At 43.7% G+C, this 14,358-nt stretch overlaps 1 protein-coding gene across 1 annotated transcript in view; it reads left to right on the top strand.

Moving 5' to 3' along the window:
* Positions 1-14,358, top strand: part of LOC109936714 — a 191,345-nt gene that overhangs the window by 119,573 nt on the left and 57,414 nt on the right. The window contains exons 31-36 of the mRNA XM_048609763.1: positions 1,609-1,721; positions 3,243-3,321; positions 4,476-4,613; positions 5,436-5,598; positions 6,102-6,223; positions 11,575-11,715. Of these exons, the coding sequence (XP_048465720.1) occupies positions 1,609-1,721; positions 3,243-3,321; positions 4,476-4,613; positions 5,436-5,598; positions 6,102-6,223; positions 11,575-11,715 (756 nt within the window). The remainder of the gene's footprint in view (positions 1-1,608; positions 1,722-3,242; positions 3,322-4,475; positions 4,614-5,435; positions 5,599-6,101; positions 6,224-11,574; positions 11,716-14,358) is intronic.

A 14,358-nucleotide genomic window follows, 5' to 3' on the forward strand; every position in this document is an offset into this window, starting at 1 on the left:
TTTGTTGTTAATAATTTCCACAGAATAACTTACAATTTATATATGTAAGGTGGTTTTCATAAATCAAAATTAAAGAGGCACTGCCCTTCACAGCTTTGAGGTGCAATCTTGAGAATTAAACCAGGACTATGTTGCCACAATCACTGTGGATTGCCAGGTCATTGGGAGAGCACCTGACTTGTTTTGGGCAGGCGGGTGCCACTAATAATATTTGTTGTCAACAGCTGGAAATACTAGTTGCTATCTATAAGGGACTTGAATAAGGGACAATGAATAAGGGACTTTTCCTCAGCCCTATCAACATCCCAGGGGGTTATCATTGACCAGAAACTGAACTGACCTCACCGTGTAAATACTGTGCCTACAAGGATCAGGCCAGAAGTGGGAACCCTGCAGCAAGTAGCTCACCACCCCACTCCTCAAAGCATGTCTAACAAATTAAGAGTATAATAGAATATTTCCCATTTGCCTGGATGAGTGCAGCTCCAACAACTTGAAACCATCCAGGGCATAGCAGCCCGCTTATTTTGCACCACGTTCACAAACATTCAATCCCATTGTCACTGATGCTCAGTAGCAGCAGTACATACCATCTACAAGATGCGCTGCAGAAATCCAGCAAGGCTGCTTAAAAAGCACCTTCCAAACCCATGACCACTTCCATTTAGAAGGACAAGGGCAGCAGATACATGGGAACACCCTTCCAAGCCACTCACCATCCTGATTTGGAAATATATTTGCTGTTCCTTCAGTATTGCTGGGTCAAAATACTGGAACTAATATCAGTGTGGGTCAACCTATAGCAAATGGACTGCAACAATTCAGTAAGTCGGCTCACTTCCACCTTCTCAAGGGCAGCTTGGGACAGGCAATAAATGCTGGCCCAGCTGCTGATGCCCACATCCCAGTGAATGGTTTGAAAAAAGACACTTGAGTAAGGACAAGAGTTTTTGTTTTAAATTGACGAACCTCCCAGAAACCGCAGTGTCCCCAAAATTTCACAGATACTCTAGCCAGCAGAAACCCTGAGGTTTCAGGAATGCTGACTGATAAAAGGTGTAGCAAACTGTTTCCAGGTTATGCTTAAGCACAGTCATGAATTAACATGTCTTACGTTTTACAGTTTAATATTAACAGAACAGTAACTTCTAATGAGATGAGAAAGAGTGGAGAGCCAGGATAAGCTGCTAAAAGCTATTAGAAAGCAGGTATAGTATCTGTACAAAAAAAGAACCAAAGAACTGCAGATGTTGAAAATCAAAAACAAGCAGAAATTGTTGGAAAAACTCAGCAGGCCTGGCAGCATCTGTGGAGAGAAAGCAGAGGTAACATTTTGGGTACAGTGAAGGGTCTGAAGAAGGGTCACTGGACCCGAAATGTTAACTCTGAATTCTCTGTACTTTGTAACATCTGTACGTTGGCCTAGGGTCGACTGCCTATTACCTAAGCAGTTCTATAAAGTAGTGAATTGTCCAGCTGTAGAAATGATGTGTAATAAAATTGTCTGCTTCCCTGAGTTTGATAGGGGTCAGCACTGCCCAATTAACAGTTTAGAAACTGTACAATCCTCTACTCCCAACATTGTATCTCTGTTGTTGTTGCCATCAGGCTGTTTGCAATGGTATGCTCAAAGACACTGCTGTGGATGCATCATTGAAGCTGACATATGAACCAGCTGCCAACGTGATATTGCATGTGGAGGGAATAAACCAACATTACAAGTAAGGAGAAGAATGTAAAGGAGATCAATGAATCACATACAAATAAACAAAACCTTGTAGTATAATTAACCCATGTTATTTATGTTTAAAATCATCTATTTAACAAATGTCCAGTGATTGAAAACATGCCTTTGTTTAAACTCCAAGGATCATTCAGCTCACTATGATTAACAGAACAACGGAATAAAATTAGAACCATGTTTTCTTTTCAAAAGGGATAAAGACAAGTACCTGAAGAGAAAGAATTTGCTGAAGGGAAAAAGTAGAGGAAAATAAATAAGGGAGTAGTTAAATAGTGTTTGCAGAGGGACAATAAACTCAGTGGATCAAATAGCCTCCTTCTGTACTGTATCCATGGGATGCTGTCATGAGGCTTGGGGCTTAGAGTTCAATTCTGCACGTGGGAGAAATGGTTATCCTTGTCTGTGCTGGTAGTGTGTAGCCTGCAGGGTTTTCTTGTCATCTATAAGGGACTGCTCTCTGACTCCAGCAGGTTTCTGCAACCTTTCCCATTTACATTGTCGTGCATTATACTGATATGTATCAGCACACATCTCCCATTAACACAGACCATTCCATCCTTTCTTCACAGTATATTGCACATGACTGCTATTCTCAATGTTACATTAAAATATACATCATGATCACATTGTCATGTCCATACACATTATGCTCATAACTTCCCAATGATTCTCTTATATTCTATTAAAATTTTCCTAAAAAGGGCTGGACAATGTACCTGAGGATAAACCACTTGTCTCTTTTTGTTATTTTTTTGGAGGGGATGGATGCAGGTAACATTAGTGATATGTGATTTGTTCAGGATCTTTAGTTATCCTGAAATGTTATAGGAGGTGTCTGCAGTCATTCCAAACCAGACAGGCGTGGATTTCACCTTTCCCTCTGGAATATTAGTGGATCAATTTAGTCCAGCAGCTGTTTTATTGTTATTTTCTGGTGCTAGCTGGGATCGGATTTCTTAAATTAATTTTCATGAACCTTCCCCTGGCAGAATGGTAAGCTCATGATCTCTGCGTTATTTTTCAATGCCAAAATCTTGGTGTTACGATCCTCTGATTATCATAGAATTCCTACAATGTGGAAGTAGGCCATTAGGTCCATCGGTCCCCACTGACCTTCTGAAGACCATACCAACCAGACCCACACACCTACCCTATCCCTGTAACTCTGTGTTTCCCATGGCTAATCCACCTAACTTGCACGTCTTTGGACTGTGGGAGGAAACCGGAGTACCCAGAGGAAACTCACGCAGACACAGGGAGAATGTGCAAACTCCACACAGACAGTTGCCCAAGGGTGGAATGGAACCCAGGACCCTGGCACTGTGAGACAGCAGTGTTAACCACTTTGCTGCTATGGTGCTATATCTGCTCGTATTATTACATTGAGATGAGAGATTTTTCTTCAGTAGCTGTGATATCATGCCTTACTGTCCTCATCCACTTTTACAGTGTTCTCATTTGGATAACTGACGTTTTGTTTTTCTTCTTTCCTTTGTAGTAAGGAGTTGCAGCTCATCGCTTTGCAGAATATCCCTACTCTCAGGAACCTTCCCCAGGCAGTAGAAATCTCAACCAAAGTAAGTATCTACTGTTTGAAATTACGAAAATAAAATAGCGTAAAACTGTTCCAAGAGTCAAATTTTAGCTTGTTCAAAAGCGTGGAGTTGGGGGGGGAAGTGGAATTTTCAGTTTGGGCTCAGGGAGGCAGCAGGCGATTGAATACCAGCTGCCCATTACACCCCCCTCCCTCGGCTGAGTTTTCTTTGACCTCAGATGAGCGGAATGTCGGTAGGATGGGTGCAATGACATCTTCAGCAACTGAATCTCTGCCCAAACTGCAAACATCCTCTTCCCAACCCCCAACATATCAGGCATTCCATGCTGAGAAACCTTAAGAATGTATTTCTGTTACTTATTAATTGATCAAATTCACCATAGTGCTTTTCTCAGACTTGAGCAAGCCACGAAGCAGAGAGCTATGTTAATAGCAGCTGGTAGTCTCGAACTGCAATAGAAAGTATTGGACCACAGCCAAAATGGAATATGTATTGTACACAATGGCAGTGATATCATATCCAGTCAAATGGCCCTCTAAGAACTTCACAGTTTCTTGATCATTTCTACAAGAATCATTGTCTACCACTTCTGCATACATTGTTTAAGTGTTATCTTTAATTCCTGGCATTGTTCTGTTCTCATTCTTTCTGATTCCTCTTGAGAGATTTTAGAGCATAAGAGAATGAGACTACATTGCAATCTTATCAAGATTTCCTTCCATGTTAGAGGAGAATGAACTATTCTGGGTCACTGTGCTATTTTGCATAACTATTTCATTTGTTTTACCCTTGTTCCCTCACAACTGTCACCATGACAAATCCAGGAAGAGATATTTGACAATCACAGAAAGGACAAAGATATTGCTTTCTGTATATTGCCATTAATTTCAGGCAGGATGCTGTAAATTATCTTCTACAATCAGTCAGCAAAAGCAGCTCACTAGGGTGATAATTACAGCCTCTAGGATTTTGATAAATTGAAGAAATTGCAAGCACAACTTTATCTGGCTGAGTATTATATTGAGGATTTATGCTGTGCAATATATAAGGAATATAAATGATTCATTAAAGTAGCCTATGCGCTTTATTGTGGATTAATTATAAAACAATGCAAATAAAATAAACATAAGCCAATTGAATGCTTTCATTACTAATATTGACAACTATTTTTGTAGACTAATTACACTGCAAATGTGATCAAAGGAACTCTGAATGCCATGTTGGATGGAAAGAAACTGGATGCTTTCACCATTGTAACTATTGGTAATTCCAGTTATGGTGAAGTATTGGAGATGACCCACACGTTCGCACAGGTCTGTCCCATCATTTGGTTCAGCATGTTTTTCTTGTGTTCGTATAATTGGACATTTAATTAGCATGATGCTGATTTCATTTCTACAATGAATACTTTCTCCATTTTTGACTAAAAACCACACAACTGTCATTACCCGATTGTCCATGTTACTTTTCTAACCAGCAAAGCTCCACACAACGGGTAGATGTTAATGGTGTATGGTGGTGGAAATCGGGAGACAGACTGATGGCAGTCAGTTTCCATCTCTCCCTGATGTTAGTACCAATGAAATTCATTGGAGATGGAGGTAGAATTATTGAGATGCACAAGCCTTGTAGTAACACAAGGCAATCTCTGTTGTGGATGTGCCACTGTGCACAATGCTAACTCCACAACTGGATTGGCAGATTTCTATGGTTAAGTGGCTTTGCAAAAGATATTAAAAGATGCAGTCTGGTATTTCTTTGTAACTGAGTAGATCAATTTCTGAATATATATGCCCTCCTGCTACCCTATATATATGCGTATATGCTACTGCTGCTGTATATCTTCATGCTATGATTTTTAGCACACTGTTTTGCAAGCTATTCCTTTCCCATTATCATAAAATATGAAATCTGTCCCTTTCCAGGAAATTTCAGATCCATTGGGAGCAGGTTTACAACATTTACATGGACAGATGGTCTGTGTTACCTAACTTTTTCCTCTTAATCTAATCCAAGACTTTTGTTCTTTGATAACTGTTCTGCTCTTTATTATGGACTATGAGCATTTCTTTCCAATGATTGTAGATCCAAAATCATTTTCCAATTAGCTTTTTCTTTGTTTTCCCTTTTTACAGTTGAAAAGAATTCCTAAACAATTGGTCTGTAACACAGTTTATCAAAGGATTGGCCGAACCTACAAGCTCAGTCACAATTCCACTTGGGAGGACAAAGAACTGAGATTTTTCGGGAACTACAGCGGACCCTTCCCAAAGATATTTGGGCGTCATGAAACCTATGGTAAAATCAGATTGGAGAAATGTAGAGAATATAATCTAAAATTGTGTGTTTAATCTTCCAGCCTAGGGATGGCATGGTAGCTCAGTGGTTAGCACTGCAGCCTCACAGCACCAGGGACCCAGATTCACTTCCACCCTGTGACTGTCTGTGTGAAGTTTGCACATTTTCCCTCTGTCTGCTTGGGTTTCCACCGAGTGCTCCAGTTTCTTCCCACAGTCCAAAGATGTGCAGATTAGGTGAAATGGCTGTGCTAAATTGCCCACAGCGTCCAGAAATATGCAGGCTATGTGGGTTAGCTGTGGGAAATAGAGGGTCACAGGGATACAGTAAGGATATGGTTCTGGGTGGGATGCTGTTGGGAGGGTTAGTGTGGACTTGATGGGCCAAATGGCCTGTTTCCGCACTACAGGGATTCTATTTGGTCATTATCTCAGCAGATCTCTGTTTTTACTTGACGAAACAATTTATATGCTGCATTCCTAACAAAGTCATTGTTTTTGTAGTGAGCTTTCTCCACCCGTTTGCTATCCCATTGCCTCATCAATCGCAGCTCAGAATGAGCCTGTCTCATTCTCTCCTCAGTCACCAGGATGACGTTGTAATTAACTGGGACAACAAAGATCAGGTTAGTTTGCTAAATACGCATGTTTTATTGTGACTGATGATGATGGGATGGAAACAGTGACTCGAAAGATACAAAAGGCACGACTTTCCCCTCCCTCATAGTGGGTGGTGGGAAGGTCAAATAAGCACCAGACAGATACCGTCCCCTTCCTGCCTCTTCAGCAATCACGTTTCAGGAGTGGGGGAGATGTCGATGGGACAATTAAAGTCCTTCCTGGCAGTGTGGAGACACAGCTGCTTTCCTAACAGGGTGGTCTGCCAAGGGGATTAGTTGGTGGGTGAGGGTCTGACATTTTTCCCAATCGGGGGGCCGCTCAGGGTGACGGACATTGGCTGTTGAAAGCCAAATCCTTGCCCTTGCCTCCCAGTTCAGCAAACCACCCACCCACCCCAACCGAAAAATCACTCGCCTCTGTCTAGTTTTTCATGGCCTGAACCTGCATCAACTCTCTCCACCTTCCCATAGCTGTCAGCCTCTGATTGACCAGCAGCTTCAGGCACTTCAGTGTCCAGACACCTGATAGGCTGGGAAGCCCACTGGGCAGCATATAGTGCCTGACTGGTGCTCACTCCGGTGGGCTGGTGAGTGTGGGGTTAAATACACCCATCACCCCTGCATTTACGTCAAAAGATGATCAGGTATTTTGTTTGTCAGGAATGTATTCCCAGAAATGTAAAATAAAAATTCAGAGTTTATTTATTTGTTCATGGTATGTGGGCATTGCAGATTAGGCCAGCATTTATTGCCCATCCCTAATTGCCCTTGTGAAGGTGGTGGCAATTTGTCGTCTTGAACCGCTATAGTCTATATAGTTCAGGTAGCCACACAATGCCACATGGGCAGCACAGTGGCTCAGTAGTTAGCACTACAGCGCCAGCGACACAGGTTCGATGCCACCCTCGAGTGACTGTGCGGAGTTTGCACATTCTCCATGCGTCTGCATGGGTTTCCTCCCGCAGCCAAAGGTGTGCAGGTTAGGTGGATTGGCCGTGCTAACTTGTCCCATAGTGCCCAGGAATGTGCATGCTAGGTGGATTAGCCATGATATGGGGCTATGGAGATAAGGTAGGGGGGCTAGGTCTGGGTGTGATGCTCATTGGAGGGTTGGTGCAGACTCAAGGGGCCAAACAGCCTCTTTCCACCCTGTAAGAATTCTATAGTATAGATTATGGTGTTTACAAAGGGAACCCTTGATGAGTTTCTGCAGTGTATCTTTGTAGATAGTTCACATCTCTGCACCAGTGGTGAAGGGAGTGAATTTTGAAGGTTATAGATATCGTGCCAATGAAGCAGGCTGCTTTGCCCTGAATGGTGCCAAGCTTCTGAGTGTTGTTGAAGCTGCATTCATCCGTGCAAGTGGGGAGTATTCCATCACACTCCTGACTTGTGCCTTGTAGATTGTGGACAGGCTTTGAGGACTCACTGCGGGATTCCCAACCTCTGACCTTTCTTGGTCTGAATCCCATATCTCATATTTTCTTTAAACTCAAGTCATTCAAGAAGAGTCTGACCCTTGTGACCTTTTGCAAAAGTTATCTGTCTTTTCCTTTATTTCTATTTCTCTTGGTCCCCATGTTTCTCTTCTGGTTTTATTTTCTCTTGCTTCTCACTCTCTTTCACTGTACACTTGCTTTGTTTCCTTCCTTTCTTCACCTCTCTCCCTGGTTCTGTCCGCAGTTTTATATTTCCTCACTTACTGCAGTCCTTGCACAGCCACACAAGGAGAATGCAAGGTCAGGGTTAGAATGGGGTGGTATGGTGGCTTAGTAGTTAGCACTGCTGCCTCACAGCACCAGGGATCTGTGTTCGATTCCACCCTCGGGCGACTGTGTGGAGTTTTGCACATTCTCCCCATGTCTGCGTGGTGCTCGGGTTTCTTCCCACAGTCCAAAGATGTGCAGGTTGTGGTAAATTTCCCATAGTGTCCAGGGACATGCAAGCTAGGTGGATTGGGCATGGGATAAGCAGGGTTACAGGGATAGGTTAGGGGACTGTGTCTGTGTGGGATGCTCTTCAGAGGGTTGGTGTGGACTCGATGGGCCAAATGGCCTGGTTCCATACAGTCGACATTCTGTGATTCTAAGCACAGGCAAATGGGACTAGTTCAGTTTAGGAAACCTGGTTGGCATGGATGATCTGGGCCAGAGGGTCTGTTTCCGTGCTGTTAACATGACTCTATGACATCAGTCCAGTTCTGAGGTTAAATCAGTTCCGCAGAAGAGTCATTTTGGATTTGAAACGTTAACTCTGTTTCGTCTCCACAGATGCTCCCAAGCCTGCTGAGTTTCTCCAGAACTTTTATTCCTGGGGATGAAAGTTAGTTTCCTAACCCTTACTATCTGCCTTGCTCAAATTTGCATCCGTGCCCCTCCCATTCACAGTTCTTCCTTTGTTCATGCTATTTCTGAACTGGCTTAAATCACATCACGTTCTCAAACTGGGCCAAGCCAACAGAATGTTGTAGAATGTCTGAAATGCCCACTTCTGAAATGGAGCTGCAAGTATTGGGATGTCAATGTGCAGGCTTTCACTCACCCCTTATCCCTTGTCTCTGAAAGTCACTGGTGCTAGGTATGAGGGCTCGAATCTTGGATTTGGTTCGGTCAACCAAAATTAAGTCTATCCAATGCACTTCAGCAGAACATCGTACAGTCACAGTATTGTTAAGTGCAGAAAGCAGCCATTCAGCCCATCACGTCTAGACTGGTTCTTTGAACGAGCAGCTCACTTACTGCCATTCTCCTGCCTTCTTCCTGTAACCCTGCACATTTTTCACTTTTAGATAAACATCTAATTCCTTTCTGAAGGCCTCAGTTGAAACTACCTCCACCACACTTTCAGGTTGTAAATTCCAGACCCTAACCACTCATTGAATGAGAAAAGTTTTTCATGGTGTAACTTTTGCTTCATTTACCAATTAATTTCAATCTGTTCCCCTGATTGTTTTCCAAGAGGGAAGGCTTTCCCTGTCTACTCTATCCAGACTCCTCTTGATCTTAAATATCTCTATCAGATCTCTTCTCAGCCTTCTCCTCCAAGAGAAATGGTCCCAACTTCTCCAAATTGTCTTTGTAGATGAACATCCTCAATTCTAAAACCACTCTTGTGACTCTTATCTACACTATCTGCAATGTCTTCACATCTTTCCTAAAGTGTGTTGCTGGGGATCGGACTCAGTACACTAGCGAAGGTTGAAATAATGTCTTTAGAAGTTCCATATAATCTCCTGGCTCTTGTAGTCTACGCCTCTATTAGTAGACGGAGTAGCGCTCCAAAAGCTTGTGATGCCAAATAAACCTGTTGGACTATAACCTTGTATCGTATGACTTCTGATTTATTAGTAAAGCCTAGGATAAACGCCTTCAGCAGCACCTCTTGCATTTCCCGCACCTCAGCTCTCACACCCCGTCCCCGCAATAACAACAAAGACAGAATTCCCCTTGTCGTCACGTACCACCCCATCAACCTCCGGATTCAACGCATCATTCTCCGCCACTTCCGCCACCTGCAATCTGACCCCACTACGAAGGATATTTTTCCCTCCTCAGCCCTATCCACCTTCCAGAGGGACCGCTCTCTCCGCGACTCCCTCATCCACTCCACACTCCCCACTAGCCCCACTAGCTCCACCACCCCTGGCACTTTTCCCTGCAACCGCAGGAAGTACTACACCTGCCCCTACACCTCCCCCCTCACCTCCATCCCAGGCCCCAAGAAAACCTTCCACATTAAACAGATGTTCACCTGCACATCCACTAATGTGGTATATTGTATCCGCTGTTCCCGATGTAGCCTCCTCTACATCGGGGAAACCAAGCAGAGGCTCAGAGACCACTTTGTGGAACACCTATGCTTGGTTCATGACAAACGACAACATCTCCCAGTCGCGAACCACTTCAACTCCCCCTCCCACTCCTTGGACGACATGTCCATCCTGGGCCTCCTCCAGTGCCACAACGATGCCACCCGGAAACTGGGGGAACAGCACCTCATATTCTGCCTTGGGAGCCTACAACCCAATGGTCTCAATGTGGACTTTACAAGCTTCAAAATCTCCCCACCCCTGACCTCATCCCAAGACCAGCCCGTCTCGTCCCCGCCTCCTTGACCTGTCCATCTTCCCTCCCAGCTATCCGCTCCTCCCACCTCACTGACCAACCCACATCCCAACTCCCTCCCTACACTCACCTGTACTGGTTTCAACCCCGCCTCCTTGACCTGTCCGTCTTCTCTCCACCTATCTGCTCCTCTATCCACCCTCTATCATCGCCCCCACCTCTCTATTTATTTCAGAGCCCCCTTTCCCTCCCCCATGTCTGAAGAGGGGTCCAGACCGGAAACGTCAGCTTTCCTGCTCGTCTGATGCTGCCTGGCCTGCTGTGTTCATCCAGCTCCACACCTTGTTATCATAGGTTACTGTATGTGTTAGAATAGGAAAATCCAGCTCAACTAGTCCCATTCCCCTACCTCCCAACAGCGTCACAAACTTTCTCTCTTCAGGTGCTTAGCTCAGTTGGCTGGACAACTGGTTGACAATACAAAGTGATGCCAACAGCTTGGGTTCAATTCCTGCACTGGCTGAGGTCACCATGAAGGACTCTCCTTCTCAACCTCTCCCCTCACCTGAGGCATGGTGACCCTCAAGTTACCAGTCATCTCTGTCTTTCTCTCTCTCTCACATGTGGGAGCAGTGCTGTGGTTTAGTGAGACTATGGCGACATTACCATTACCTTTTGCTTATCCAGTTCCCTTTCACTGGTCACAATTGAACCTGCCTCCACCACACTCTCATGTAATGCAATCCAGAGCCTAATCCCTCACTCTTCCAAAATAAAATTGGGAATTGTATCAAACAGTTCTCTGCCAGCTACTGGGAAAGACCAGTTAAGTCTCTCAGCCAGCACTTGCCCAACTCAGTGGTTTTGATGGAAAATACAACCCGACCCAGTAGAAGTTTGGAAGTTATTTCCCAGCTACTGCCTGGCATTTACCATGTCAAATTCTACTTCTGTGTTTAATCCCATTCAAGAAGTGAAAAAGAAAATTTAGCGGTAACTGTGACTTTGGATGAGAGTGTAAATCAGATGAGAACAACAGAAGTGAAAATGTGAGATAACCAGGTGTAGAGCTGGATGAACACCTTTCTGAAGAAGTGCCTAGGCCCGAAACGTCAGCCTTCCTGCTCCTCTGATGCTGCTTGGCCTACTGTGTTCATCCAGCTCTACACCTTGTTATCTCAGATTCTCCAGCATCTGCAGTTCCTACTATCTCAGAAGTGAAAATGTGCTTTGGTATCAGAAGAGTAATATTTAATGGAGCTTTTCAATTAAAAATATTTTTCCTTGGAATAGGTGGTTCTTCTAGCTTCTCTGAATTTGGATAAAGACCGACTGGACAGCGGAGTCCACCTTCAGCACCCATTCAAACTTTCTTTGAAGAAGTTTGAACTACAGTGTCTTTCTGAAAGAAAAGAACAGAAATACAATCAAAAGGTTGGAATAGTGAACCAGAGAGGGGAGAGTTATCAATTTTTTTATATATAATGTATTCCCCAGCATTCCTGCTAAACCACTTGCCCTTCATGCACGGCTTGTGGACGTTGCTGGCTAGACTAACATTTGTTGCTCATCCCTAATTGCCCTTGAGAAGGTGATGGTGAGTGACCTGTTGAACCACTGCAGTCCATTAGGTCTGTGTACACCCACAAAGCTGTTATATAGAAACGTAGAAAATAGGAGCAGGCCATTCAGCCCTTTAAGTTTGCTTCGCAGGGATCATCCTGTTCCCACTTTCTCCCCGTAACTTTTAATCCCTTTAAGCCTAACAACTATATCCAGCTCCTTCTTGAAAGCATTCAAAGTTTTGCCCTCATCTGCTTCTGTGGCAGAGAATTCCACAGGCTCACCACTCTCTGGGTGAAGATATTTCTCCACTTGACATTGGAAGCTAGACAGGTTAGTCCTGTATACTGTGGAGTTTAGAAGAGGTAGAGGTGTTTTAATTGAAATATGTAAGATCCTGAGAGAACTTGCCCGGTAGATGCTTCCTCTTGTGGGAGAGTCTAGAACCAGGGGTCATAGTTTAAAAATGAGAGGTCACCCATTAAAGACAGAGATGAGGAAACATTTTTTTCCCCTCTCAAAAGGTTGAGAGTTTTTGGAATATCCTTCCCCAAAGGTACTGATGTAGAATCTTTAAATATTTTTCAGGCAGAGGTAGTTAGATTTTTGATGACCAAGGGAATAAAAGATTATCAGGGATGTGCAGGAAAGTAGAGTTGAGGTCAGAATCAGATCAGTCATGATCTTATTGAATGATGGAGCAGGCTTACAGGGCCGAATGGTCTTTTTCCGCACTGTAGGGATTCTGTGAGTGACCTACTCTTGTTCCGTGTTTGTACGCTTGTAACTGGCCTATCCTGTATACTTAGACTGTGACCCTTGGCTCTGGACTCCCTGGTCTTTGGGAAAACCATTCCTGCATTTACACTGCCTAGAATTTAGAATTTTACAGGTTTTCAGGAGGGAGTTCCAAGGTCTTGTGTCTAATGAGCAGATTTAAGGCAACAATACTGTTCCTATGCTTAGCGCACTAAATTATGATCTGAATCAAGGCTCTTGCCAGTCAGTTTTCTAACCCTTCCCTCGGTACTGCAGTTGATGTTTTTACATGAATGATAGTGGAAGGCTGAAATCTCTTGAACTCTTATCTGATTGAAAATGTCTCAGAAAGCACGTTGCCAAAAGCAACCAAAGTGTTTGAAGGCAGCCTTTAAATCTGATGTTCCTCATTTGTATGACTTAACTGAAGATTATAATTATTTTCTGTAAAAACAAATGTCATGTCATAGTGGCCAAAAGGAATTAATCTCTGGATTACAGCCTGACTCAGCACAGAATTTTCACTGCTTGGTGAGATCCTGCAACAAGAAATAAAATGTGTGCAATGCATTTGTGTGCTATCTTAAAAGAATGATTCATTCTGACATTATTACAATATTCACAATATTGAGTGATGCAGATCACATATTTAGCTTCAAAAAGAGTTATTTACTTCAGCTACTAAACGATGGATTACCCATTTGCAGTGTCAGCACATACATATCATTGAAAAAAGAGACAACACAGTGTGGAGCTGGAGGAACACTGTAGGTCAGGCAGCCTCAAAGGAGCAGTCAACTTTCCTGCTCCTCTGGTGCTGCCTGACTTGCAGTGTTCCTCCATCCCCACGCTGTTGTCTCTGACCCCAGCATTTTGCAGTTCTTGCTGAAAAAAAAGACAATTTTGTTGAAGCCAACAGTCTGGCTTGTATTGTGATGTACTTACATGTATGGAAGCTACATACGTTAAGACACAGCAAACACAAAGAACATGTACATGCACTGCCCCTGTTTCAACTCAACAAAATAAGCAACAGCCATTATCAGACCATGCCTTGAAAAATCAGAGTCAAACAACCGGATTTAAATTTAAACAAAGCTTGGTGGTTAACTGTCGTTCATTTATATAAGTCGTGTATGCTCCATGGCAACACTTCATCAATCAGAGTCCACTTGCCAACCAGTCAGCATACACTTCTGATCCAGATTTTATTGATGACAATTTTGGCCCTCCTTTACATTAGCGTTGTGTGAATTTCCTTAATGAAAAAGCTTTGACAAAACGTGTCTTTTTTTGGCAGTGCTCACATGCTTTATCAAAATCAACTGTTGAAATATGTACTGTTTGTTAATTAAAAAATAGAAACATTTCCTCATAAAGTGCTGTATCTCATGTCTCCCCAGAGAAGTTGCAGGTGGTCCTGTACAATGCCCAGGGGTACCCTGCCTGCCACCTACCCACCTTCCCATGCCACACCACTCCCCCTCCACTGCAGGAGAGTAACAGGGAGACCAGCCTGTGTATCGTGGGTCAAGTCCCTCCACTTTCTTCCTCCACTTTGACCCTTCTCCCTAGCCATGTCCACTCCATAGTCCACCCCACCCAAATCCTACCCCTTGCTGGGGCACTAACAAGATGCTACCCCATTTCCTCCTAACTCTGGCTTCATGACTTCTCACCATTGACAACTGAAGTCCGGGTGGCCCGGACCAGGGAGCTGTCAGCTATTTGATTGGCCAGCAACTCCCCAGAGGG

The sequence above is a fragment of the Rhincodon typus genome, chromosome 21, assembly GCF_021869965.1.
Source record: "Rhincodon typus isolate 14 chromosome 21, sRhiTyp1.1, whole genome shotgun sequence".
NCBI classification, from domain to species: domain Eukaryota; kingdom Metazoa; phylum Chordata; class Chondrichthyes; order Orectolobiformes; family Rhincodontidae; genus Rhincodon; species Rhincodon typus.